Source organism: Ochotona princeps, chromosome 5 (assembly GCF_030435755.1).
Source record: "Ochotona princeps isolate mOchPri1 chromosome 5, mOchPri1.hap1, whole genome shotgun sequence".
NCBI classification, from domain to species: Eukaryota; Metazoa; Chordata; class Mammalia; order Lagomorpha; family Ochotonidae; genus Ochotona; species Ochotona princeps.
The window spans coordinates 103,670,639-103,693,743 of NC_080836.1; the positions used below are offsets into that span (position 1 = coordinate 103,670,639).

At 58.0% G+C, this 23,105-nt stretch overlaps 1 protein-coding gene across 4 annotated transcripts in view; it reads left to right on the plus strand.

Annotated features, from left to right (window-relative positions):
* DGKD (diacylglycerol kinase delta) overlaps positions 1 to 23,105 on the plus strand; it is a 103,746-nt gene that overhangs the window by 73,845 nt on the left and 6,796 nt on the right. For all 4 annotated transcript variants that reach the window (XR_009245514.1, XM_058665124.1, XM_058665125.1 and 1 more), the window contains 21 exons: positions 4,421 to 4,525; positions 4,814 to 4,946; positions 5,618 to 5,724; positions 6,043 to 6,168; positions 6,422 to 6,524; positions 7,017 to 7,179; positions 10,802 to 10,910; positions 13,908 to 14,047; positions 14,501 to 14,585; positions 15,507 to 15,601; positions 15,727 to 15,826; positions 15,909 to 16,182; positions 16,466 to 16,627; positions 17,131 to 17,259; positions 17,732 to 17,828; positions 18,572 to 18,682; positions 20,079 to 20,175; positions 20,439 to 20,546; positions 21,134 to 21,247; positions 21,760 to 21,894; positions 22,225 to 22,376. Coding sequence is in view for 3 of the 4 variants with exons in the window: in XM_058665124.1 (XP_058521107.1) it covers positions 4,421 to 4,525; positions 4,814 to 4,946; positions 5,618 to 5,724; positions 6,043 to 6,168; positions 6,422 to 6,524; positions 7,017 to 7,179; positions 10,802 to 10,910; positions 13,908 to 14,047; positions 14,501 to 14,585; positions 15,507 to 15,601; positions 15,727 to 15,826; positions 15,909 to 16,182; positions 16,466 to 16,627; positions 17,131 to 17,259; positions 17,732 to 17,828; positions 18,572 to 18,682; positions 20,079 to 20,175; positions 20,439 to 20,546; positions 21,134 to 21,247; positions 21,760 to 21,894; positions 22,225 to 22,376 (2,645 nt within the window). In the remaining variant the exon portion in view is untranslated. The remainder of the gene's footprint in view (positions 1 to 4,420; positions 4,526 to 4,813; positions 4,947 to 5,617; positions 5,725 to 6,042; positions 6,169 to 6,421; positions 6,525 to 7,016; positions 7,180 to 10,801; positions 10,911 to 13,907; positions 14,048 to 14,500; positions 14,586 to 15,506; positions 15,602 to 15,726; positions 15,827 to 15,908; positions 16,183 to 16,465; positions 16,628 to 17,130; positions 17,260 to 17,731; positions 17,829 to 18,571; positions 18,683 to 20,078; positions 20,176 to 20,438; positions 20,547 to 21,133; positions 21,248 to 21,759; positions 21,895 to 22,224; positions 22,377 to 23,105) is intronic.

Here is a 23,105-nt window from a genome sequence, read left to right on the forward strand (position 1 = left end):
AAAGCAGCTGATTGCATCTTAAATACTGTAGGTTTATTTAAAAAGACAGCTTTATATGATAAAGAAATGACATAGTGGAAATTTTTTGTTTTGTTTGAAAGGCAGAGCAACAGGTGTCAGGAGAGAGAGGAGAAAGTGTGTGTTCTTCGGTTGACTCCATAGGCCCATCACAGCCAAGTCAGGGCCGGGCTGAAGCCAGGGACTCCATCTCCTCTGCTAAGTGGGTGGCAGGGGCCCAAGCACTTGAGCCATCCTGCCACCTTCCCCGGTGCACTAACAGGAAGCAGCTGGGCCCGGTCTGGTCCTCTGACGTGGGTGGTGGTATCAGCAGCAGCTCCACCAGCAGCACCACAGTGCTCCTCAGTTCTTGAGTGTCTGAGGTCTTTGTCGGGGTTGTAGGGTTGATCACAGTGATACACGTAGCTGTGTGGTCCTCTGGTACACCAAGCTGCTGTGGTTCCTGATCTACTTTGCCCACAGTGGATGTTTGGGTGGTCGTGTTGCTTATTTAGAGCGGTGATAGGATGTGTTTCCGTGTGTGTCTTGATGAGGAAGGTATGTATTAGCGATCATGCTGGGGGTGGGGGTAGAGTTGCTGACTCACAGGTAGTTCAAGTTCAGCTGTTCTCTGAAGTAGTCACACTTACCCTCCTCTTGGCCAGCATCCAATGATCAGGGAAGCCGTGCTGTGCTGTGGTTTTAATTTCCACTTCCATGGTGACTGAGGAGGCTGAGCCCATTACAAACTTAATTGGTCATGTGGAAAATGACTGTTCAAGTCTTTGGCCTGTTTTTCTCTTCATTGATCTGCCCTTTTTCTTACTGAATTTTGAGATTCTTTGACCTGTAGGAGACTGGCAGTGTGAATCACTGTGGCAGAGTGGGCTCAGCCACATCTTGTATTGGAGAGCTGTGTCAAGTCCAAGCTGTTCTGCTTCTGATTGATTTCCTGCTGATGCTCCTGAAAGGTAGTGGGTGATGGCGCGGTGCTCTAGCCTGGCCCAGCATTTGGAAAGTGAACCAGTAGATGGAAGATACCTGCCAGCCCACCCCATTCTTGCCGCCTTTTCATGTAAATAAAATCAGCCTCGCAAGATCTCTTGGTGGTCAAGCTCTGAGGGGGCACAGCTGTTGCTTCTCTGGACTCCCTCTGTGCTGTCCCTTTCTGTGTCACAGCTTCTGTCCCACCCCAGACAGCGTCTCTGGTGCACTGCTGTGTGGCTCTGCCCACTCCTGGCACCATGCCTGCCTGTTGCATCCCTGTGATGCCGTGGTGTGCCCCTTGAGTTTACCCCATTGCCCTGTTGCGGTCAGCATGAAATATGAGCATCTTTTCATCAGTCTTCTCTGTGAGGAGGCTGGATTTTGCAACATCTCTGGCTTTTTCTTTCTGTTTTTGTGGTGTTAGTGCATTGGTGTTGGCTACAGTGCAGACCCAGGGACCCCAATGTCCCTTAGAGCTGCTGCCTGGCCCTTCCTGCTGGCACTGCCCCCATATTGAGGTGTCCAGCAGTGCTTCTTCCAGAGCCAGCCCTTAGGAGACCCACCTGCACCCTGCCAGTTGCCTGCCGGGGCTCCCAGTTGCCTGCAGTTGCAGGCAGGGCTTGGGGGTGGCCTGGAGGCTGCCTGTTCAGGGCAATGAAGACAGGGCTGGGCCCATGGCTTGGTCATTTCACGCAGATGATACCTGGGAACCCCAGGCAGTGCTGACAGTGGGTGTGGGCAGGTGGTGTGCCAGGCAGTTTAGCATTGCTGTGGTCCCCCTGAGGGTGGGATGGTGCCCATAACAGCTGCAGGTGTTTTAGATGGGGAACCCCTACTGGCAGCACAGCAGCTCCTGTTAGGCAGCCTGGGTGAGCCCCAGACTGAGCACCTGCCTGGCCGTTCACACCTCCTCCATGCAGCCCTGCTCTGTCCTGCTCAGTGGCTGTCTTGTCACCTCCTGCAGGGCCAGCTGGGATTCACATCTCATAGCCTTCTTCACAGTGGAATAGGTTAGGGTTCCTGGACATTGTCAGGATTCTGTGTTGACACTGGTAACAGTTACAGACTTCGGACTTGATTTGTGATTGGCATCATTGTTCTGTCCTTGGAATGACTGGAGTCTGATCTGCTGCCCTGGAGTTCCTCTTCCCAGTGTGGCAGTGGTGGGCCGGAAGGTTGTGTTCTCATGTAATGTGGCAAACACGAGGCTGAGAATAGAAGGGAATATAAGAAATTGCATTGTTCTCTTCTGTAAGTATCCTGTTGTTGACTGCTAGTGTAATCGAGTCATGCAAACCCGAGTGTACGATCTTCCTCTCTCTTGTGGGGTTGTGCTGGTAAAAGGCTCACACGCTTACACTCCAAAGTAATTAAGCAAGTGTCTGCTCATATGGGCAGGGCTGTGTAGGGTGGCCCGTGGCTTGCTCGGCCTTCCCTGAGCTGAGCACACAGTCCCGCACCCCGTGCCCCGCTTTGCTGCCCTCATAGACAGATCAGCATCTGTGTCTCTCCTCCAGTTGAGTTCCATGCGAGTGGGCCTTGGCCTGCTCTTTGTATCCCAGCAAGTGCTTGCTGAGGCTAGGGCGGGGTGCAGGGGTGCAGCAGTGTGCAGCCCCCCCACCCCAGCCACTTTCTGTCCTCCCTGCTCATGTTTCTTGCCTCTCCCACTTCCTGCGCCCTGCCTGACCCAACATTTACTTGTCCAGTTGCCTGCTAGGTGAGAGGGAGTGACCATGCACTGGTGACTCAGCTCTGTCAGCTCCCTCTGCGATCAGACTTAAAGTGTCTGCATTTTCTGAGCCAGATACCTGGTCATCTGCTAGTGTAAATTGGGTTTTCCTAATGGGATCGTAATATAAGTTAAAGTTAGAAGATGGGCAGAAATCCAAAGGTTGAATGGCATATTTTACAGGTGAATCCGTGGATGGGAGCAGATATTTGCCTAATACTTGGAGTGGGAGTGAAAAGTGATGTAATGTATTCCTGTCCAGAGGGGGTTTGGCAACAGCTAGCGGCTTACATGTGAACTTTCTCATGGTCAGACAATTCTATTTCTAGGAATACGTCCAGAGAGACATGGTAGAAATAGGAGAGGTGCATGAGCAGGTTTTTCCACTGCAGCACAATCTAAAATAGCAAAGGTCGGTCAGCAGGCAGAGTCCCTGTGAAGAGGGCCTCAGCTGACCCGAGTAAGAGCAGGGGTGTGGTGTGCTGGGAGGCGCGGTGCCTGGGGTATGTCCCTGTGCAGGGAAGCCGCGGGGCGAGAGGTCTGGGATGTGCTGTGATGGGAACAGGCAACATGAAGATGTGTGTGTGCCTGTGTGGCTCCTTGCGTGGAGGCATAAACCATATGGAAACCAGGGGAGAGAAGACAGACATAGCAATCAGACTGCTCCCAAACATTGTCAGATTTTTCTTTAAAATGTAACTTGGTGACTTCCTCTCAGTCTGCAAGGTGAACTCAGATCGCTGGTCTTTGCCTGCACTGGGGGTCGCCTTGCCCAGTTGGCCTGTCTGCACGGTGAGGGACATTAGCTGCTGCCGCCTGCACTCCCTGAGGACCAGGGTGCCCCTCAAGCTGGTTTTTGTTGCTTAGCTGTGGGCCACAGCTATGAAATGCCCTTTTTAGAAAGTTGGAGCAGTCTTGTTTCTTCTCTTGATTCCTAGGAGTTCTCTAGAATGTTTTTTCTGTTGGTCATCACTGGGTTCATGACATCATTTCCAGCAAGCAGCTGAGGGCCTCCTGGAGCGGTGGTGGTGCTGGCATGCTGTGTGAGGAGCTTTCCTGTACGGACTTGGGTCTGTGGCACCTGCTCATGTTACTGCGCAGTCACTGCCTGGCCAGTGCCACGGTGCGCCTGGTGTCTCCTGTGACCTAACAATGTCCCCTGATGTTGCTGGCTAAAGAATATACAAACCAAATGAGGTGGTCTTTTTGGTTTGAGGTGTTGAATTTGTGGTTACCCACGAAAACTATTTTATGTTGTGTTTATAGTCGCTTTTTTTTTTTTAGGATTTATTTATTTTTATTGCAAAGTCAGATATACAGAGAGGAGGAGAGACAGTGAGGAAGATCTTCCGTTCGATGATTCACTCCCCAAGTGAGCGCAACTGCCGATGCTGTGCCGATCTGAAGCCAGGATCCAGGAACTTCTTCCAGGTCTCCCACGCGGATGCAGAGTCCCAAAGCATTGGGCTGTCCTCGACTGCTTTCCCAGACCACAAGCAGGGAGCTGGATAGGAAGTAGAGCTGCCGGGATTAGACTGGTGTGCATATGAGATCCCGGCGTGTTCAAGGCGAGGATAGCCGCTAGGCCACGCCGTTGGGCGCTATAGTCACTTTTAACTGTGTCTATCTGGAGTATGTGTGTGGATAGGTAGCTGCAGGGTGCGGGAAGGTGCGTAGCCATGAGCACTTGTCCTTTGCTCTCTTTAGGTCATCACTCCATGTAGGAAGCTCATCCTGTGTGCGGACAACAGGAAAGAGATGGAAGACTGGATCGCGGCCCTGAGGACTGTCCAGAGCAAGGAGCATTTTGAGGTAGAAGACTGTCCTCCCACACATGCGCGCCATTCGTCTGCAGCCTGCAACCCCGGCCCTCTGGCTGTCTCCCACGCATGGACTGGCAGCCCTGTACTCAGATCTGGGCCGTCCCCTGTTGAGTTAAGGCTGTGTGTGGCCTTCCTGCAGCCTGCTTCGACTCTCACCATGTGCTTCTCAAACCTTTCTCTTCCTCTTTTGTGTGCTTGCTTAGTCCTGCTCAGGTTACTGCGTTTGCGGGTTTCCTAGGAACATCTTACCTGTGCCGTGTGTGCTTCCTTCCTGCAGCCCACACAGTACAGCATGGACCACTTCTCAGGGATGCACAACTGGTACGCCTGCTCCCATGCCAGGCCGACCTACTGCAATGTGTGCCGGGAGGCGCTCTCTGGTGTCACGTCCCATGGGCTGTCCTGTGAAGGTACGGTCCAGACACGGTCACAGTTGGTGAGAGTGAGAGGGTTCCTGTGGCTTCAGTCCCTGGTTTTACCACGCAAGTCCTGGATGGTCCAGTTTTTCACTGGTGCTTGAGCAGAATGGAAAGAAGGGACGTGGTGGCAAAAGCAGAGTGGAGCAGCAAGCTCACGGAGGGACAGTGTTGGCTCCCCTGTAGTTGTCTTGCCTTGAGGTCGCGGGTCTGTGGTTTGGAGCTGTGGTTTGGGGACATTCTCTCTGGTGGCCAGAGCAGGGACTGCAGACCCTGCCTGCTGGAGAATTTAGAACTGCTCATTACAGTTCTGAACTTGGGAAACATCCCGAAGAAGAGTGATATTTTTGTGGCACACAAAGTTGACGGTAAATGAAGATTTCAGTATCCATCAAAATTTAATGTTTATGGCTTTTGTGCTGTGATGCTGGAGTTGGCTGGTTGAGACCTAAGGCACAGGTGGCCTGTGAGCCTGAAACTTGTTCTGCCTGAAGGCTCACCAACTCCCAGCTGTCCTTGCTGTGAGTCGCCTCTCCCCCTCGTGTGCTGGAGGCTGCCGTGGGGTTGGTCCAGCACAGTGCTGCTCGGGCCTCCCCCGCCCAGGACAGTTCACATCATGCTATTGTGCACTGAGCCGGTGGTTTCATGTGTCCCTCCTCTCACAGTGTGCAAGTTCAAGGCCCACAAACGGTGTGCTGTGCGCGCAACCAATAACTGCAAGTGGACCACGCTGGCCTCCATCGGGAAGGACATCATTGAGGATGAGGATGGGGTATGGACCAGGGGGCCCCAGTCAAGGCTCCCCTCCCCGCCCACCCCGCCGTGGGTGACGTGGTTAGGAGCCTCAGTGCTGGCTGCACCTCCCAGCCCTGTCCTGACCCCTGATCTTGCTGTGCCCAGCTGGCATTGTGTGAATGATGCCACTTACAGGTCCTGCCCAACACCCTCTCCATTCCCCGGCTATCAGGGAGGAGCTTGTGTAGGGAAGAAGGTCTTAGCTGAGGCAGCCGAGGGCATTTCTGCCAAAGGTGTCCGCTGGCCTGGTTAGCACTAGGAGTGCCTGCAGTGCGTGTCTCTTCCTGGCCTGCAGATTGCCATGCCCCACCAGTGGCTAGAGGGAAACCTGCCGGTGAGCGCCAAGTGCATCGTGTGCGACAAGACCTGTGGCAGTGTGCTGCGCCTGCAGGACTGGCGCTGCCTGTGGTGCAAAGCTATGGTGAGTGGGGCCATGTGGCCGTGGGGGCTGCCCCGTGGTGGATTTAGGCCAGGAGTGTGCTCCAGTGGCACTGTGACCTGTGTCTTCGTGTTTTGTGCTTTAAGCCACATAGGGTGAGCAGGATTGGTGCTGGCCTGTGTTTTCATGTCCCTAGTGGCAGTGGTTGGCTGCGCTTCAGCTGTGGGCCGGAGCACTCGCTGGCATGGGAGAAGGGCACTGCCGGGCCCTGGTGATGCGTGGGGTCTTGTTCCAGGTACACACATCGTGCAAGGACTCCTTACTGACCAAATGCCCGCTGGGCCTGTGTAAAGTGTCCGTCATCCCTCCCACGGCCCTCAACAGCATCGACTCTGATGGTGGGTGCCACCTGCTTTATTGTCACTGCTCCACATGCCTGCTGTGCCCTCCAGCTCTGGTCAGCAAGAGGCCAGCGCAGCCATGTGGGATCAGGCAGTGGTGCTGCATGTAGGCCGGTGATGGTGTCCTGTCTGCCACTGTGGAACTTGGGACCACCCCAGGTTACACGGAGCCAGGCTCTGTAAGCCGGCCTGTTTTCATCTCTGGCTGGTGACAGCATGTGGCTCACAGCTGCCCCCGCATGGCTGGCCAGCACATGGCGATGCCGAGGAGTAGTGCTGCAAGGGGGTCCTGTGGCATGGGCCAAAGGATGCAGCTCTGCCAGGGTGGGAGAGTGGAGAAGGCAGCTACCATGGGTATTCCCATGCCTGGCACCAGGAGGGCCACCGCTCCTCCCTCTTGTCTGGGCGTGCCTGTAGCTGACACTCTGTGCTGGCAGCACCCCTGGCATCTTCATGGCTTGTGAATGTTCTGTCTACCTTCACATCCAGGGTTCTGGAAGGCTACTTGTCCTCCGTCCTGCACCAGCCCCCTGCTGGTCTTTGTCAATTCCAAGAGCGGAGACAACCAGGGTGTGAAGTTCCTCCGAAGATTCAAGCAGCTGCTGAACCCCGCCCAGGTCTTTGACCTCATGAATGGCGGGCCACACCTTGGGTAGGAAGCACGTTGCGCCCACCTGTTGTGGCACTCTGGGAACTTGGTGGCTAAGGTGTACTTGCTTAGAGAGATGAAAGGCACAGAAGATTTTAACTAGGAAAGTTTTTCTTGAACTCCTGCTGCCCAAATTCCGCTTGCAGAAGTACTCACCCTCAGTAGTTGGTAAGGTACATGCTCTTCCAGCCTTCCACACACACAGATAGACTCACATACATGCACACACGGATACACTCAAATACACTTACAGATGCACTCAACAGATACAGTCACACACAGATACAGTGACACAGATCACATACATGCACATTCGCACAGATGTACACACACTGACACAGCTCACACTTATTCACACACAGGTATGTACACATTCTGACATGCATATACACACTCACCTGCACTCACACAGGATACCCACATTCTCACCCACACACACACTCATAGACTCACACACACACACACACACACACACTCATAGACTCACACACACACACACTCCTAGACACACAGACACACTCAGTACACACACACTTGGTCCATACACACTCGTAGACTCACACAAACACTCAGACTCACACACGCTCATAGACTCACACAGGTCTACCCACATTCTCACCTTCACACACACACTCCTAGACACCAGACACACTCATAGACTCACACACACACACTCATAGACTCACACAGGTTACCCACATCTCACCTTCACACACACACTCCTAGACACCAGACACCACTCATAGACTCACACACACACACTCATAGACTCACACAGGTTACCCACATTCTCATCTTCACACACACTCCTACTCCACACACACTCGTAGACTCACACACACAGACTCGCACACAACACTCATAGACTCACACAGTTCTACCCACATTCTCACCTTCACACACTCAGTCCGCACACACTCGTAGACACACACACGGTACCCACATTCTCATTTTCACACAGACACTCCTAGACACACACACTCAGTACACACACAGTTATAGACTCACACACACACTCATATACTCACGCACACACACTCAGTACACACACACTCATAGACTCACACTCATAGACTCACACACACACACTCATAGACTCACACAGGGTACCCACATTCTCATCTTCACACACACACTCCTAGAGACACAGACACGCTCAGTACACACACAGTCGTAGAATCACACACACACTCATAGACACACTCAGTGCACACACACTCATAGACTCTCACACACACTCATACTCACACACACACACACACTCATAGACTCACACAGGTTACCCACATTCTCACTTCACACACATTCAGCACACACACAGACCCACATTCTCACACATTCATGCAGGCACCTGCTTCCCCACTGCCCCGACTGTGGCCCTGCGTCTGGCACCCTGCATTGCATTTGTATTTTCATCTCAATCTGCAGTTGGCTTCGCTGTTTTGACTGCTCCTCAGTGTCCTTGGGCACCTCTGCGTCTCTTGCAGGGAGTCAAGGCCTTCCTTGGGCCAGCGCCTCAGGTCGTGACAGCAGCTTCCTGTGTGGGGCAGAGTGAACTGGTGGCGAGCTGGGGTTTGTCCTTTTCACAGGTTTGTGGAGGACTTTGACTTCTGTAAGTCTTGCTGCTGGAGTTCATCCCCCGTTTGGAATCCGCAGCTGAAGACTGTGCTCATGTCCTGTGGAGTGTCTGGAGGGGCAGTGCTCGCTGAGCCTGCTGGCCTGCATGTGTTTTCCTGGGGGAAACCTCAGAGTGGATGGCTTGTTGGAGCAGGCAGTGCTCCTGGGCTGACGGGCTGTGTTCCCACTGGTCAGCTGGGCTGCGCTGGGTGGGGGCCATGCAGTGTGTCATGTGTCGCAGGCTGGTCTTTGCAGAGTCACCACTGGAGTCGAGTCGCAGCTGTCCTCAGGGACATCCCTCGTGGGATGTCTGTGGGCATACTTATCACCCGAGTGGTCCGGAGCACCTTCACCCCAGGTTGTCCAGGAGTGTTCCCAGTTAACACGTCATAGCCCGGGGAGCATCTCAGGCTGCTGCCCTGCACAGGGATGCTGGAGAGCGCTTGGCCCTGGAAAATGTTAATTGTGGTTCATGTGCAAGCCATATTTTGTGGCTGGGGCTCACTGTGAGGCAAGGTGTCTTGGACCTTGGAGGAATCCCTCCCTTGTTTCTGAGATGTATCTGGTCTTACCCTGTTCGTAACAGAACCCTGAGCTGCCACTCTTCCTGCTGCCAGCCTCGACATGTCACCTCTTCTATCAGAAGCAGGGGACTCCTGTGTCCCCTGGGGCCTGTGTCCCCAAAGGCACCGTATGGACCTTTCTCAGCTTAAAAGGGAGCTGCTGCTCAGAATCGGAGCCATGTCAAGACCCTCATTGGCCGTGTCTCCATCCCTGCCATTTAAATATCTGTGGCTCCAGCTGCGCTGGAGGGCAGGACCACATGCCCCTTCCTGGGGCTGGGGACACAGCTGCACAGAGGGCTGCATGGTGGGGTGTGTGCAGGTCCTTTTGGATCCCTAGGGTCGGTCTTGGTGTCTGCCATGTGAACATTTGGGGATAGCAGTATTCTCCCAGCTGGGAGGGTGGCAGCAGAGACCAAAGCCAGGGAATGCTCAGCCGAGTGCTGGACTGGGCTTGGAGATAGCAGGTACCGGGACCGAGTGTGGGTTGGGAGGTGTCTTCCAAAGATTTGGCGTGGCCTCCTAAGGGAGATGCTAGTGAGGCTCATGCTTGAAGCTGTCCCTGGACATGCAGTAGGAGGTTCCTGGAGTGGGTGCTGCTCCTGATAACTGAGAAAGGCTGAGTCACTGTGGGACAACGGGCAGTGCCTGCTGGTGGGCAGGTGCAGTGTGAGCCTCCACAGTGGGGTCCCTGGTGGGGGGGGGGGCGAAGTGACCGGACGAGCCCAGGAAGGAGGAGTTGGAGGTGGGGAGAGACTAGGGTGTCACCTCCTGCAAGGAGTGAGCAGAGCAGCCAAGGCCCATGGACCTGGTCAGGAACTGGCATCTAGGAGTGCCTCGTGGAGGCTGTTGGGTACCCAGTGGCTCAGCAGAGCTGCCTGTGGGCTGCTGGCCCAAGCATTGCTTTGCCCACCTTGACAAAAGTTGGCCCTGAGGAAGGGGGCCGTGCAGATAGTGGGTGTCACTTGACGTGTCTGGCCTGGGGTGCAGGGTTAGCCATGACTGGCAGGTGCCCCCTGGGTCTAGGGCACGTGAGTCACTGTTTGTCTTACAGGATGCATATTCTTTTTTTTTTTTTTTTTTTAAGATTTATTAATTTTATTACAAAGTCAGATATACAGAGAGGAGGAGAGACAGAGAGGAAGATCTTCCATCCGATGATTCACTCCCAAGTGAGCCGCAATGGCCAGTGCGCGCCGATCCGAAGCCTGGAACCAGGAACCTTCTCCGGGTCTCCCACGCGGGTGCAGGGTCCCAAGGCTTTGGGCCATCCTCGACTGCTTTCCCAGGCCACCGCAGGGAGCTGGATAGGAAGTGGAGCAGCCGGGATTAGAACCGGCGCCCATATGGGATCCCAGGGCTTTCAAGGCGAGGACTTTAGCCGCTAGGCCACGCCGCCGGGCCCCAGGATGCATATTCTTTCATGGACTCTGTTTTCTCTGTAGCTTACGGTTGTTCCAGAAGTTTGACACGTTCCGGATCCTGGTTTGTGGCGGGGATGGCAGTGTGGGCTGGGTCCTCTCTGAAATCGACAGCCTCAACCTTCACAAACAGGTACTTGGCTATGAGGGGTCCTCCCGAGGGGGGGCGTGCAGGTGCTGGTTCCAGAGCCCCTGTTCCCTGGAGGTGCCTTGGGGAAGAGAACTCAAGGGCAGCCTCATGGTGCCAGCCAAGTCCGGGCCCAGAGGCAAGGGGGTGTAGGGAGATCAGCCCACACAGAGTCTGGGCGGGGAGTGGGTCAGGTGGGCCTCTGTGGCTCCCTCGACCCCCACCCACTTCACTGGGTAGTGATGCGATTTGCCACATGGTGCCTCTTGTTCAGGAGGAAGGGGCAGGAGTGCAGTGGCCTCGGTCTGGAGGAAGGTCTGTTGGGCCTCCCTGATTATTCAGAGGGTGCTTGTTAAGTTCCTCAAGAGGTCTTGCTCTGGGCCAGCCCTCTCCCTGGCTCTTTGGGCCCGTCAGCGTTTCCAGAAGTGTCTTTTAGAACACATGTGTCATGTGTACACAACACACCTCTGATTTAAATGGACACGTAGTGTCCAGGCTGCCCTGTCACTGTAAAATTTCTTATTACTCATCTGTTTGAAAGGAAGAAGAGATTGTCCATGCCCTGGCTCGCTGCCCAAATGCCCCCAGTGCTGGGATGGGGCCAGTATGAGAGCCGAGAGCTCAGTCTGGTCTCCGTGTGGAGGGCAGAGGCCCAAGGACTTGGGCTGTCATGGCTGCATGTATGTGAGAGCTGGGATTAGCAATGGGGAACCCAGACTTGGAACTCTGATGTGGGATGCCGGGGTCGCAGGTAGCAGCATGTCAGCCACTATAGAAAATCCCCACTGTCCCTTCTGCAGTCCGTGTGTGTGGGCACCTCCCACTCTGAGGTCTCAGACAGAGGTGGGAGCCCTGGAATAGTGCCTCCCCAACACACAGTGTGTACAAAGTGGCTTTGATGAGGCTCAGGTGAGACTAGACACACACACACATCCCAGGTACCCGTGGATGCTGGGCTGCTGGGCCCCATTTTCTCCCCCCAGGCTGCCTGCGTGCTGGCGCCCCGTGTACTGCCCACGGGGTCAGCTAAACAGACCCAGGAAAGTCAGCTGAAGCCAGGCATCTCCTGAGTTGACTCTGAGCTTGTAACTGAAACCCCTGTCCGTGCCGTTGCCTCGTTTTTCTGCTGTCGAAGGAGGAATGTTAGGTTAATTCCTCATGTCTTTGCAGACTTTTTCCTTGTCATTTACCTTCAACATACATTTTTTGTCTTCCTTCATGATTTTTTTGTTGTGTTAAGGGACCTGCCCATACCCCCAGAATGTGAAAGTGGTCACACGCACACACATACATATATTTATTTTTATTGGAAAATCAGACTTACAGAAAGAGAGATCGAAAGATTTTCCATCCCCAAGTGGTTGGTTCACTCCCCAAGTGGCTGCAACACTTGGAGCTGAGCTGATCTGAAGCCAGGAGCCCAGAGCATCTTCTGGGTCTCCCACGTGGGTACAGGGTCCCAAGGCTTTGGGCCATCTTCCACTGCTCGCTCAGGCCACAAGCAGGGAGCTGGATGGGAAGCGGGGCCGCCGGGAAGGCAAGGATTTAGCCACTAGGCTATCATGCCGGCCCTCTCCCATATTTTCTTATACTGTATACAGGAAGGCCCCTTTAAGAAGGGATGGCAGTCTCCTGTGTGACTTGGAGGTATTGGTTGGGTTTGGTGGGCTGCATCCTGGCATTTTCACATGCAGCCCTGGCCAGTGAGGAGAAACAGCACCACCTAGTGGTTGGATTCGAGCAGTCTCCTGAGATCCCGTTTTGAGTGGACTGTTGGCAAGTTCGTGGTCACTGACCTGCCCTCTGTGCTCCGGCCCCTCCCTCTCTCGGTGTTTCTGTTCTGGGCGGTCACTCCGCTCTCCCCCTCAGGAATGCTCAGCAGCTGCCCGAGGTGTGGCTTCTGCTCTCCTTTGGGAAGCCCTGGTGTTCCCAGTGGCTCAGTCTGCAGTTTCCTTGCTGTGGGCTGCACTTCAGCCCCTGCCCAGCCCCGAGCTCCTTTCCTTGCCGTTGTCACTAGGAGTCAGAGCCAGGATGACACAGTTGTCCTGGACCCTCCCTGTTTCTGACTGGCTTCTAGGTCTGGGCCTGCTGCCCCCTGTTGGCCAAAGCCATGATGCCACGTGCCTCTGGCCTGGGTCAGCCTCCTGCTGCCCTCTGTCCTTCGCCCTGCAATGAAGCAGTCTTGCAACAGGGTCTGTCCCTCTCTCCACTGTTCCCTCTCCTGTCCCGAGCCCTGACCTGCACCTTCAGATGCAGCCCCTTCTGAACCTTCACCTGACCGTCTGCTGTTTTCCTCTGAGGCCCCAGCTCCTGTGGGGCACCCTTCAGCGTGGTCCCCTGACTGATGTGTCCCTGCTGTGCTTTCTTTGGCTGCAGGGTCCCAGCAGCAGCAGTGCCATGCTGGGGGAAGGCGGGTGTGGAGGGCAGGCTACACCTCAGTCAGTTGTCACAGTCTGGCCAGCGAGCTCTAGGGCCGCTGTATCCCAAGAGGTCTGGTGGCACTGTCCCAACATGGCAGGTCTCTGAGTGGCAGTGCTAGGTGGAGGGGGTGGCTTTGGGGCCTGGCAGACGTGTGGGTTCAGACTGGTGGTAGCTTGCACTTGCCAAACTGTGAGCAGCCCCTGTACCTTTGGTGAAACTTAGAAGCCACTGAAGACATTGTTATGGCATGTGTTTGCAACCCGAGTTTTGCCGTGGGGATGGAGTGACTGGTGGGAGGAGCAGGCCCGGAGAGACAGGGAGAGGGGAAGCAGGGGACTTTGGAAATAGTTGAGTTTCTGAAGATGTGGTACCAGCCGAGAAAGGGGTGTCATAGGGGTGGGGCCGGGAACCTCTGTCTTCTGTTGGGTCCTGAAGACTCCCTTGTGGTTGGCTCTGCTGAGATGGTGCCACTGTGCTGTTGCAACCAGGGGACATCACTGAAGGTCTCTGAGGGTGCTTTGTAGGGAAGGTTCCTGTTTCCAGGTGCCTGAGCGGGGGTCTCCCCCCTCTGTTTTCCGTCAGTGTCAGTTGGGAGTTCTGCCCCTCGGGACGGGGAACGACCTGGCCCGTGTGCTTGGCTGGGGCTCAGCCTGTGACGATGACACGCAGCTCCCGCAGATCCTGGCGAAGCTGGAGAGGGCAAGCACCAAGATGCTGGACAGGTGAGTGGGCTGGTGGCGTCCAGGGTGAAGGCCGCCCTGGATAGCTGAGTGGGCCACCAGTGTCTGGGCGAAGGCCGCCCTGGACTGACTTCTGGCTGTGGATGCCCCTGACACTGGGCAGATGGGACCCTGGTGTACACACTCCTTGCTCCTCTAATGTGTATTTGAAAGTCAGAGTTAGGGAGGCCTGTCCTGGAGCTGCCGGGCCAAAGGTGGGCCAGTCCAGCCCTCCGGGGTAAGCAGGAAGCATTGGCAGACACGTGTGCCCCCTTGAAGAAGAGCGCGGGACCCCCTAGCTGTGCAGTTGCCACATTTATACCTGGGGTGGGGAAGAGGGGACTGAGCTGGGTTGTAACGCAGAAGGACCAGGGGGCTTAGATGGGAAGCCAGATATGGTGTCAGGGCCTGGCCCCCAGGTTGGGGGTGTCACCTGGTGACCTTGTGTGTGCGCAGGTGGAGCGTCATGGCGTACGAGACCAAACTGCCCCGGCAGACCTCCTCGTCCACTGTCACTGAGGACTTCAGTGAGGATTCCGAGGTACAGCCAGGCTGCTCCCTGAACCCCACGTGCGTGCGTGGTCTCCCTGTCCTCGGGGTACTCCCGGCTCTCCTACCCCTTTGGAGACAGGCCTGACGTGGCCCTAGGAGCTCTTGTTTGTGTCGGCCAGGTTGCGCCTCCCCTTCACAGGCCTCCTGCTTATCGCCAGGGTTTGGGGCCTTCCCCCTGCTGGGGCCCTGCCAGCTCCTCCCTTACCTGCTGCTGCCTCCCTCTCCCGTTCAGGGCCGAGGGTGATACCTCGCTCCTCTGGTTCCTGAGATGTAGGCTTGGCCTTTATTTTATGCTGCTTGCTGAGAGCATGTGTGGCTGGGAGAGAGGACTCTGCCCTGGACGGTCTCCTGGTTTCTGGGACATGGGCTCAGAAGGCCGTCAGAGCTGCGAGCGGGCGCATCCCTGCTGTGGCCTAACCAAGTGGGAGTGCCTTGCATATTTTTCAGTGTTTTATTTGGAGAGGAAGGATGTATTTGTCAAAGCCCAAGGTGCTGCCCAGGCAGTTGTGAAATGTGCTGATGCCTACGCCTGGCCCAGAAGGATGGCCTCAGTACAGGGAATTGGGCTCCTGCGTCAGCAGAGGCGGCGAGCCATACGTCACGATGGGACACACAGGCTACATCTTGAGTGGGGACCAGGGAGCCCGTGAGGAGGGCGGGGGCTCCCACTGTTCTCTGTGAAGACCTTCTGAGCTGGCTGTTCACAGCCTGATGCGTCTCTTGGAATCTGTCCTAGCTCTGGCCAGCTCAGTCAGCACGGGCAGTGAGCTGAGGCTGTGGCCGGGGCCCTGGGTGGTAGTTCTCATTGCAGGCCTTGCCCCGGCAGTGGATGGGCAGGAAAGTCCCTGACTGGGCCCGGGAGTCGGGGGTCATGGAGCCTGATGGCCTGGTCCCTGTCCTGGGACTGCAGGTGCAGCAGATTCTCTTCTATGAAGACTCGGTGGCAGCCCATCTCTCCAAGATCCTGACCTCAGACCAGCACTCAGTGGTGATCTCCTCCGCCAAGTGAGTGCCAGGGCCTCGGCGGGGGTGGCCCCCACCCAGCCAGTCTGGTTTGGGGTGGGGAAAGCCCTTTCCCGGTGCCCTGCCAGCTTGGGGCTGTCTCTTGGAACCCTTGCTGCTGCCCGCAGGGTGCTTTGTGAGACTGTGAAGGACTTTGTGGCCCGGGTCGGGAAGGCCTACGAGAAGGCGACAGAGAGCTCGGAGGAGTCTGAGGTCATGGCCAAGAAGGTGGGTCCTGGGCCCTGGACAGGAGTGGGTGGGCTGTCCAGCCTGGTGGACCCTCGCCTCACACCCTGTGCTTGTCCTCTAGTGCTCCGTCCTCAAAGAGAAGCTGGATTCCCTCCTCAAGACACTGGACGATGAGTCCCAGGCCACGTCCTCACTGCCCAACCCGCCCCCGACCATCGCCGAGGAGGCTGAGGACGGGGATGGGGCGGGTGGCAGCTGTGGCTCTGCTATGGGCCGCTCCGTGGGCCCAGCATGCCCGGCCCGGCCCCAGATCTTCCGGCCTCGGGAGCAGCTCATGCTGAGAGCCAACAGCCTGAAGAAGGCCGTTCGCCAGATCATCGAGCATGCCGAGAAAGGTGATGGGCCCTCCAGCCCCAGCCCCGACAGCCCTGGCCAGCTCCGGGCTGGGCAGCACTTGGGCCCCCCACTGTCCTCTGCCCTCTTGGGCTCTCACTGCCAGGAAACCCCTTCAGGCTAGAGCCTGTGCTCCCAGCCTCCTGCTGTTAGCTGTCCATGCAGGTCCTGGCCCTGGGCAGGGACTGGGACAGGTGGGTGTAGGTATCGGGGTCCATGTCCTGGGCCAGAGAGCCTGTGCCCGAGCTGGGGACCCCAGTGCTCAACCCCTCTCCCTCTGCGCAGCCGTCGATGAGCAGAACGCCCAGACCCAGGAGCAGGAGGGTTTTGTCCTGAGCTTCTCCACACCCGATGAGAAGAAAGACCTGAAGGCGGAGGACCGGGCGTGCGTGCCTCTGCTCCCCGGCGAGGGCTGTGGGGCCACCAAGGGCAGGAGCCTCCGCAAAGGTACCGTCCCGTGGAACGCCTGCAGCTGCCTGCGCCAAGCCCGTCTCTGACATCTCAGGGTGTCCCTGCACAGTGGTGCCGGCCCTGGGGCCAGTCTCCAGGCATCACTCACTAGCACCCCTGGGGTACAGTGTGTCGCTTGGATGCTGAGAGCCCTCCTGCCTGGGACTTTTCATGTCATGCCCCCCCCCCCCCCCCGCTGCCCCCAGAGGCTTGCTAGGATCCGCCCAAGTGCTCAGAAGGGGCCTTGTACCCTCCTGCAACTGACCTCTGCGTGGGCTCCCTCTGCCCCCACTGCCTGTCCAGACCACTGGGTGGAATTTGCCCGGAGCTGCTATCCTACTGTACGTGGGCTCATAGTCCACAATCTGGACTGCGGCTGGGGAGAACCTGTCCTCCCCTGAGCCGCCACATGCAGCCCGAATCACCCGAAGGGTGGGTTAGACAAAAGTCCCCCCCATCTGCCAAAAGCACCCCTTCACGGCTTCCTGTTCTGCTTCCAGCGTCCAGGTCCCCCTGTGAGAAGCTGATGAGCAAAGGAGGTGTGGCCCCGGGCAGCTCGGCCTCTCTTCCTCCCCATACTGGAGCCCGGGATGGGCTGCCTGCACTCAACACCAAGATCCTGTACCCAAGTGAGTGGCCCCTTGCCTGGGCACCCAGCGCTGAGCCACTGGGAAAGGGTCCTCGTAGGCACCTGGGAAAGAGGGACAGAACTTTAGAACTGACATGACTGACAGGCCCCTGGGGAGGCCCGGGAGGATGTGTCCTGAAGGAGAAGGGAGAGTGGGCAGTTTGTGACAGAGTAGCCTGTGGAGTCGCTGCAGGCGGTGCTGGCTACTGGGGACTTGCTGTCCCTAGACTGGAGGCTGCAGCTCACTGGGCAGCGTGTGGCCTTAGCACGCGCTCACCTCAGCGGGCGTCGGAGAGGCTGTCGGAGGGAGCCTGCTCTCAGCCGCCCTTGCGTTCCTGCGCCAGGCCTGCTGACTTCAGGAGAGCTGACCCCGCATCCTGCTCCACGCACTCCATGCCGTGGACCTCAGGCATGCGTGAGCTCCTCCCTGCCCACGGCCCACCAGTACTCACTGCCTTCGCTCTCCTGCACAGGTGTCCGTGCCGGCATGTCTGGCTCCCTGCCTGGGGGCTCAGTCATCAGCCGCCTGCTGATCAGTGCTGACCCCTTCACCTCAGAGCCAGAGAACCTGTGAGTGTGGGGCTAACTGTGCTGTGGGCACAGGGGCTGGAGCTGGGCAAGCAGACCCTGACATGTGGGTGGTAGGCGCTCTGTGTGGCTGGGCCTGTGGCAGCTCCAGCACAGATGTGCAGGAGCAGGTGTGTTCCTGTGTGCGCGATGTCATTGCAGACCCCTTCTTGTAGACATGTCTGGGGGCAGGAGGCTTGGGGCCACCTACAGGTCATGCCATCACTGGACTGTGTGGCTGCGGGCGGGCTGTGGAGGAGCAGGTGGGGTTCAAGCTGGAATGTGTGCATTTATGTGCTGTGAGGGGCTCCTGACACCTTCACCCGCATCCCCCTGGGCCCTGGGGCTCCGCTTTCAGCTGTGTGCCCCGGACAGCGGGAGCCAGGGCAGTGTTCAGCAGCCAGCGCCTGCGCGCAGCGCATTGTGAGCATGCCTTGGGCATGTGGAGCTGGGCACGAGGCACAACGTGGTCTGTGCCCCATTCACCGGCCCTGGCTCCCTGTGGGGACCACGGGCAGACAGTCACAGTTGCCCGGGGCTGGGAAGATGGGGTGGGTGTTGTTTTGTTGTTGTTGTAGACTTGCCGTGGTCATAGCTCCTGGCACAGGGTGCAGGCTTAGACTGGCAGGCTCTGTGGCATGTGAAACATGTCTCCGAAAAGGGAAGGAGGAAGGCGTGCTGAGAGGTGGGAGTCTGTGTAAAGGCCTGTGCGGTTCCTGTCACCGAGTTTGGGTTTGGCTCCGCAGAGAGTGTTACACAGAGAAGTGTGTCATGAACAACTATTTTGGCATTGGCCTGGATGCGAAGATATCCCTGGATTTCAACAACAAGCGGGACGAGCACCCAGAGAAGTGCAGGTGGGTGATGGCTCGGGGTGGGCGTGGGGCGGTGCCAGAGCAGGCCAGACTCAGGAATGGAGTCTGGCCCAGTTGCAGCCTTTCCCAGAGCCGTGGGAGGTCAGTGTAGGAGGCCGACCAGGAAGAGGCTGTCCGGAGGGCTGGTGGTGGGCAGGTTCCGCAAGGGACAGGAAGTGGGAAGGCTGAGAAAGAGGAGTCAGCCTGCCGTGAGGATGAGGAGCCGGGAGATAGGCTCAGCCAGAGCTCATGTGTGTGGCTGCCCCAGCCGGAGCCTGCACCTGCTGGGCTGGAGCAGCTCAGAGAGCAGACTGTGGGCCACAAGTTCAGGCCTGGGTACCCCGCCTCCCATTCAGCTTGCTGCTTGTGCACCTGGGAAGGCAGCATGGGATGGCCCAAGTGCCCGGGCCCTGCACCCTCGTGGGAGACCTGGCTGGGATTCTGGGTTATTGGCTTTGCTTTGTCCCAGCTTTGGCTGCTATGGGCATCTGGGGAGTGAACCAGAGGATGGAGGAGCTCTCTGTCTCTTCCTCTGCCTTCCTTAAGACCCCCAAGGAACAGGCTATGTGACTTTGTGTTAGCTCTGCCCCCATGGTGCCCTGCCCACAGGCGGCTGTGCTTGCCCCCAAGTGGTCGGCTTAGGGGCAGGGGAGGTTTTACCTGGCTGGGACTTCTAGCAAGGCAAGATCCAGTGTAGGAACTGAAAACTTCCATGAGCTTTATGGCTTTTGAGGCTCCCAGGGACACCCCAGCATACTGCCCAGGTGGTGGTGGACTCGGGAGCTCCAGCAGACGGCTGGCTGAGATAGTCAGGGCCAGGGGATGCCTGTGCTCCTGGAAACCGTGTATTCTTGGTGTCGAAGGTGTAGGTGTCACCAAGAACTCAACGCAAGGAGAGCCCCTGGCTCAGCAGGCGTCTCGGCAAGAGCTGCAAGCAGCAGGCAGAGGAAGAAGCTGCTTCCTCCCTGTGTGCAACCGTTGTCTGCTGCTCGCCTCCCCAAGTGTCCCCTACAGCCAGAGCTGGGCTAGGCTGAAGCCAGGAGCCAGGAGCTTGCCCTGGGTCTCCCACGCAGGTGGCGAAGGCCCTGGTGGCGTTGAGGGGGTGCTCCCCTGCCGCCTCCCAGGGGTGCGTTAGGAAGCTAGATCCGAAGCACTCTGCTAGGGGATGAGGTGTCCCAGGCCGAGGTTAGCCTGTTGGACTGACAGACTTCCTGTTGGTACTCTGCCTTTGGCAGCTGATAATTACTGGTTATCTGTTGGTCACCCCGTCACCTGTCCATGCAGGCTGTGTCCAGGGCCCCTGCCATGCACGTGTAGTTGCTCTGTGATCAGATCCTGTTCTTGGCCTTAGCAATGACCGGTCAGCCATGGTCCATGTGAAGGTTTGATTGTGTTTCAGGAGCAGGACCAAGAACATGATGTGGTATGGGGTTCTTGGCACCAAAGAATTGCTACATCGAACCTACCGGAACCTGGAGCAGAAGGTTCTGCTGGAGGTGAGGGCCGTAGCTCACCTCACCCGGCCCAGAGGCCTCTGTGCTCCCGGGGGTGCTCCCTGTGGCCTCTGTGCTCCCAGGGGTGCTCCCTGTGGCTTCTGTGCTCCCGGGGGTGCTCCCCATGGCCTCTGCGCTCGGGGTGAGGGGTTCTGCCCGCGGCCTCTTGCTCCAGGGGCACTGCCTGCGGCGGCCTCCAGGGCCTGGTGGCAAGGCAGGGCCATCTGACGCTCCTCTCCTGTTCCTTCTCATGTGGTTCTGCTCAGTGTGACGGGCGGCCCATCCCCCTCCCCAGTCTGCAGGGGATTGCTGTGCTCAACATTCCCAGCTATGCCGGGGGGACCAACTTCTGGGGAGGCACCAAGGAGGATGACGTACGTATGGGATGCGGGGGGTGGGTGGGCCCCGACCGAGGTACCCTGCTGTGGCTTAGGTGTGCTGGCGCAGTGGAGGACCGGGCAGACAGGCCCCTCATCCGTGAGCGTGGTGTCCTCGGGGCTGTGCTGAGCATCTACAGTCAGCGAGGGTCGGGGTGATGTGGCAAGTGGGTGGAGCCTGACTGCAGCGACCCAAGTGCAGAGAAACCAGCACAAGGGGCTGGTCCGCGGGGCTGCCCAGCGAGCGGGAGGGGCTCTCAGCCATCAGGTGGCTTTGAGGAGAGCCTGTGGGGCCCTGGCAGCCCTCCCCGCCCGCCCTGCATGCCGGCCATGCTAGCCGTGCTGCAGGCTCTCTGGCTGACCCTCCCGTCATCACAGTGCCCTGAGGAGCCAGTCCCTTCCCCGTCTCACAGGTGAGGGGGCTCAGGAGAGGATGTAGGGCCTTAGCCAAGGTGTCATGGTTTCCGCGTGGCTGGCCTGGGACTCGTGTCTCCCTCTTCCAGGGCCCCCAGTGTGAGGGCTGACCCACACAAGCTGGGTGTCGTGTTGGGGAGGGGAGAGGTCAGCTGCCTTGGTCCTTTCAGACTTTCACGGCACCGTCTTTCGATGACAAGATCCTGGAGGTGGTGGCTGTGTTTGGCAGCATGCAGATGGCAGTGTCCCGCGTCATCAGGCTGCAGCATCACCGAATCGCCCAGGTGATGCCTGAGGTCCAGGGGCCCAGGGCCCAGGAGGGGTGCTTTCTCAGTGCCCTCACTGCTTGGCCCTGCTGCCCCAGCACCCTCTGTGCCTTGGGGAGCTGGCACTGCCCGCGGCCCTCGGTCCTTCCGAGACTGGGGAGGCACTGCCCACTCTACCCCGGGCTGCCCAGGCTGCCACCTGCAGTTGAAGTTCACACTGCCAGCTCTTCAGCAGGCAGTCTTGTTGGAAAGAGAAATGGGGTGTAGCCATCTGCTTGCTGGACAAGTGCTGCCCTGGCAGGGACCCAGTCACCTGAGGTGGTCCCTGCTCCCAGCCGCACTCCACAGCCCCAGCTCCCACCCCCTTGGACCTTGACTGGTCCCAATGTGCTCACACTGAGGGCGGCCTGGTGTGGGTGGGCGGTCAGTGCACTGGTAGTGCTGGTACAGTGTGGGTGCTCCTGGGGGGACTGGCTTGGGATGTGGAGGCTGCGGCTCAGTGTGTGGGTGATGCCCCCTGCTTTTTGCAGTGTCGCACAGTGAAGATCTCCATCCTGGGGGATGAGGGCGTCCCGGTGCAGGTGGATGGGGAGGCCTGGATCCAGCCCCCAGGCTACATCCGCATCATCCACAAGAACCGGGCACAGACGCTCACCCGAGACCGGGTAAGGATGGGCTGAGAGGACGTACGCCTGTGTCTTTGTGGGATGGGGTGGAGCTGAGCAGTGTTTCCAGGGCCACGTCCTCCCACAAGTACTGGAGGTGCCTTGGTGTCTGCCTTTGCCAGTGAGTGTGCACTTGGGGTCCCTGGCCCGTGTCAGATGAGTGGCTGTTGTGCACCCGGGGGGCCCTGGGCCCGTGTCAGGTGGGTGGCCGTTGTGCACCCGGGGGGCCCTGGGCCCGTGTCAGGTGGGTGGCCGTTGTGCACCTGGGGGGCCCTGGGCCCGTGTCAGGTGGGGTGCAGCAGGTGTCACTCTAGGATGTCCCTGACCCAGGCCTTCGAGAACACCCTCAAATCGTGGGAGGACAAGCAGAAGTGTGAGCTGCCACGGCCACCATCCTTCTCACTGCACCCCGAGATCCTGTCTGAGGAAGAGGCCACCCACATGGACCAGTTTGGGCAGGCTGCGGGGGTCCTCATTCACAGGTGAGCGCCACCAGCCTTGGCACTGTGTCCAGGCTCCATCCGCAGGGCTGGGCCGGGAGGGCCGGGAGGGCCGGGCTTGCCTGCCTGGCTGCCCTTGACTTCGGCTTGCTCCCGCTCACCCCTGAGAGATTTCCCAGGGTTTGTGTGCCAAGACAGAAGCCCAAACTTACCCAGGAAGCTCTGCAAACCTGAAGCCCCTGGCCTTCACTGTGTCCCAGAGAGCAGGTACAGAGTCTGCTCTCAGACCCAGGGTTCCTGCTGGGCTGGGGGCCTTGTGGCACCAACCAGAGAGGCCCTGCCTGCCCATCCCCTTGCTGGCAGGTGTTCCTCTGTCCCCTTCCTCTTGTGCGTCCTCTTTCCTGGCCCCTCAAGTCTGACCCTGCTGGCATCCTGCCTCCCCTAGCCTGGGCTCTCACTGCTGCCTAGGCTCCTGGTGGTCCGTGCTTCTCGGGGGCTTCTGTCTGGTGGCTGCACCACTACTGCCCCGGCCTCCCTTGGGATGGTCACGTTCCAGTCCCCTCTCCCTGTCTGGGTCATTGTTGACCCAGCCCTTGCTGTAGGGGCCTTGAACCCTGCCCACTCTTGGCTGCTGGCTCAGAGCAGCCAAGAGGGGCCCACCCTGTGTGGCCCAGCATGGTTGAAAGCTGGTGCAGGCAGTGCCTGGTTGCTTGCAGCTGGGCCAAGCTCACATGACCTGTGTGCCTGTGCTGTTGCTTGCTATATTCCAGC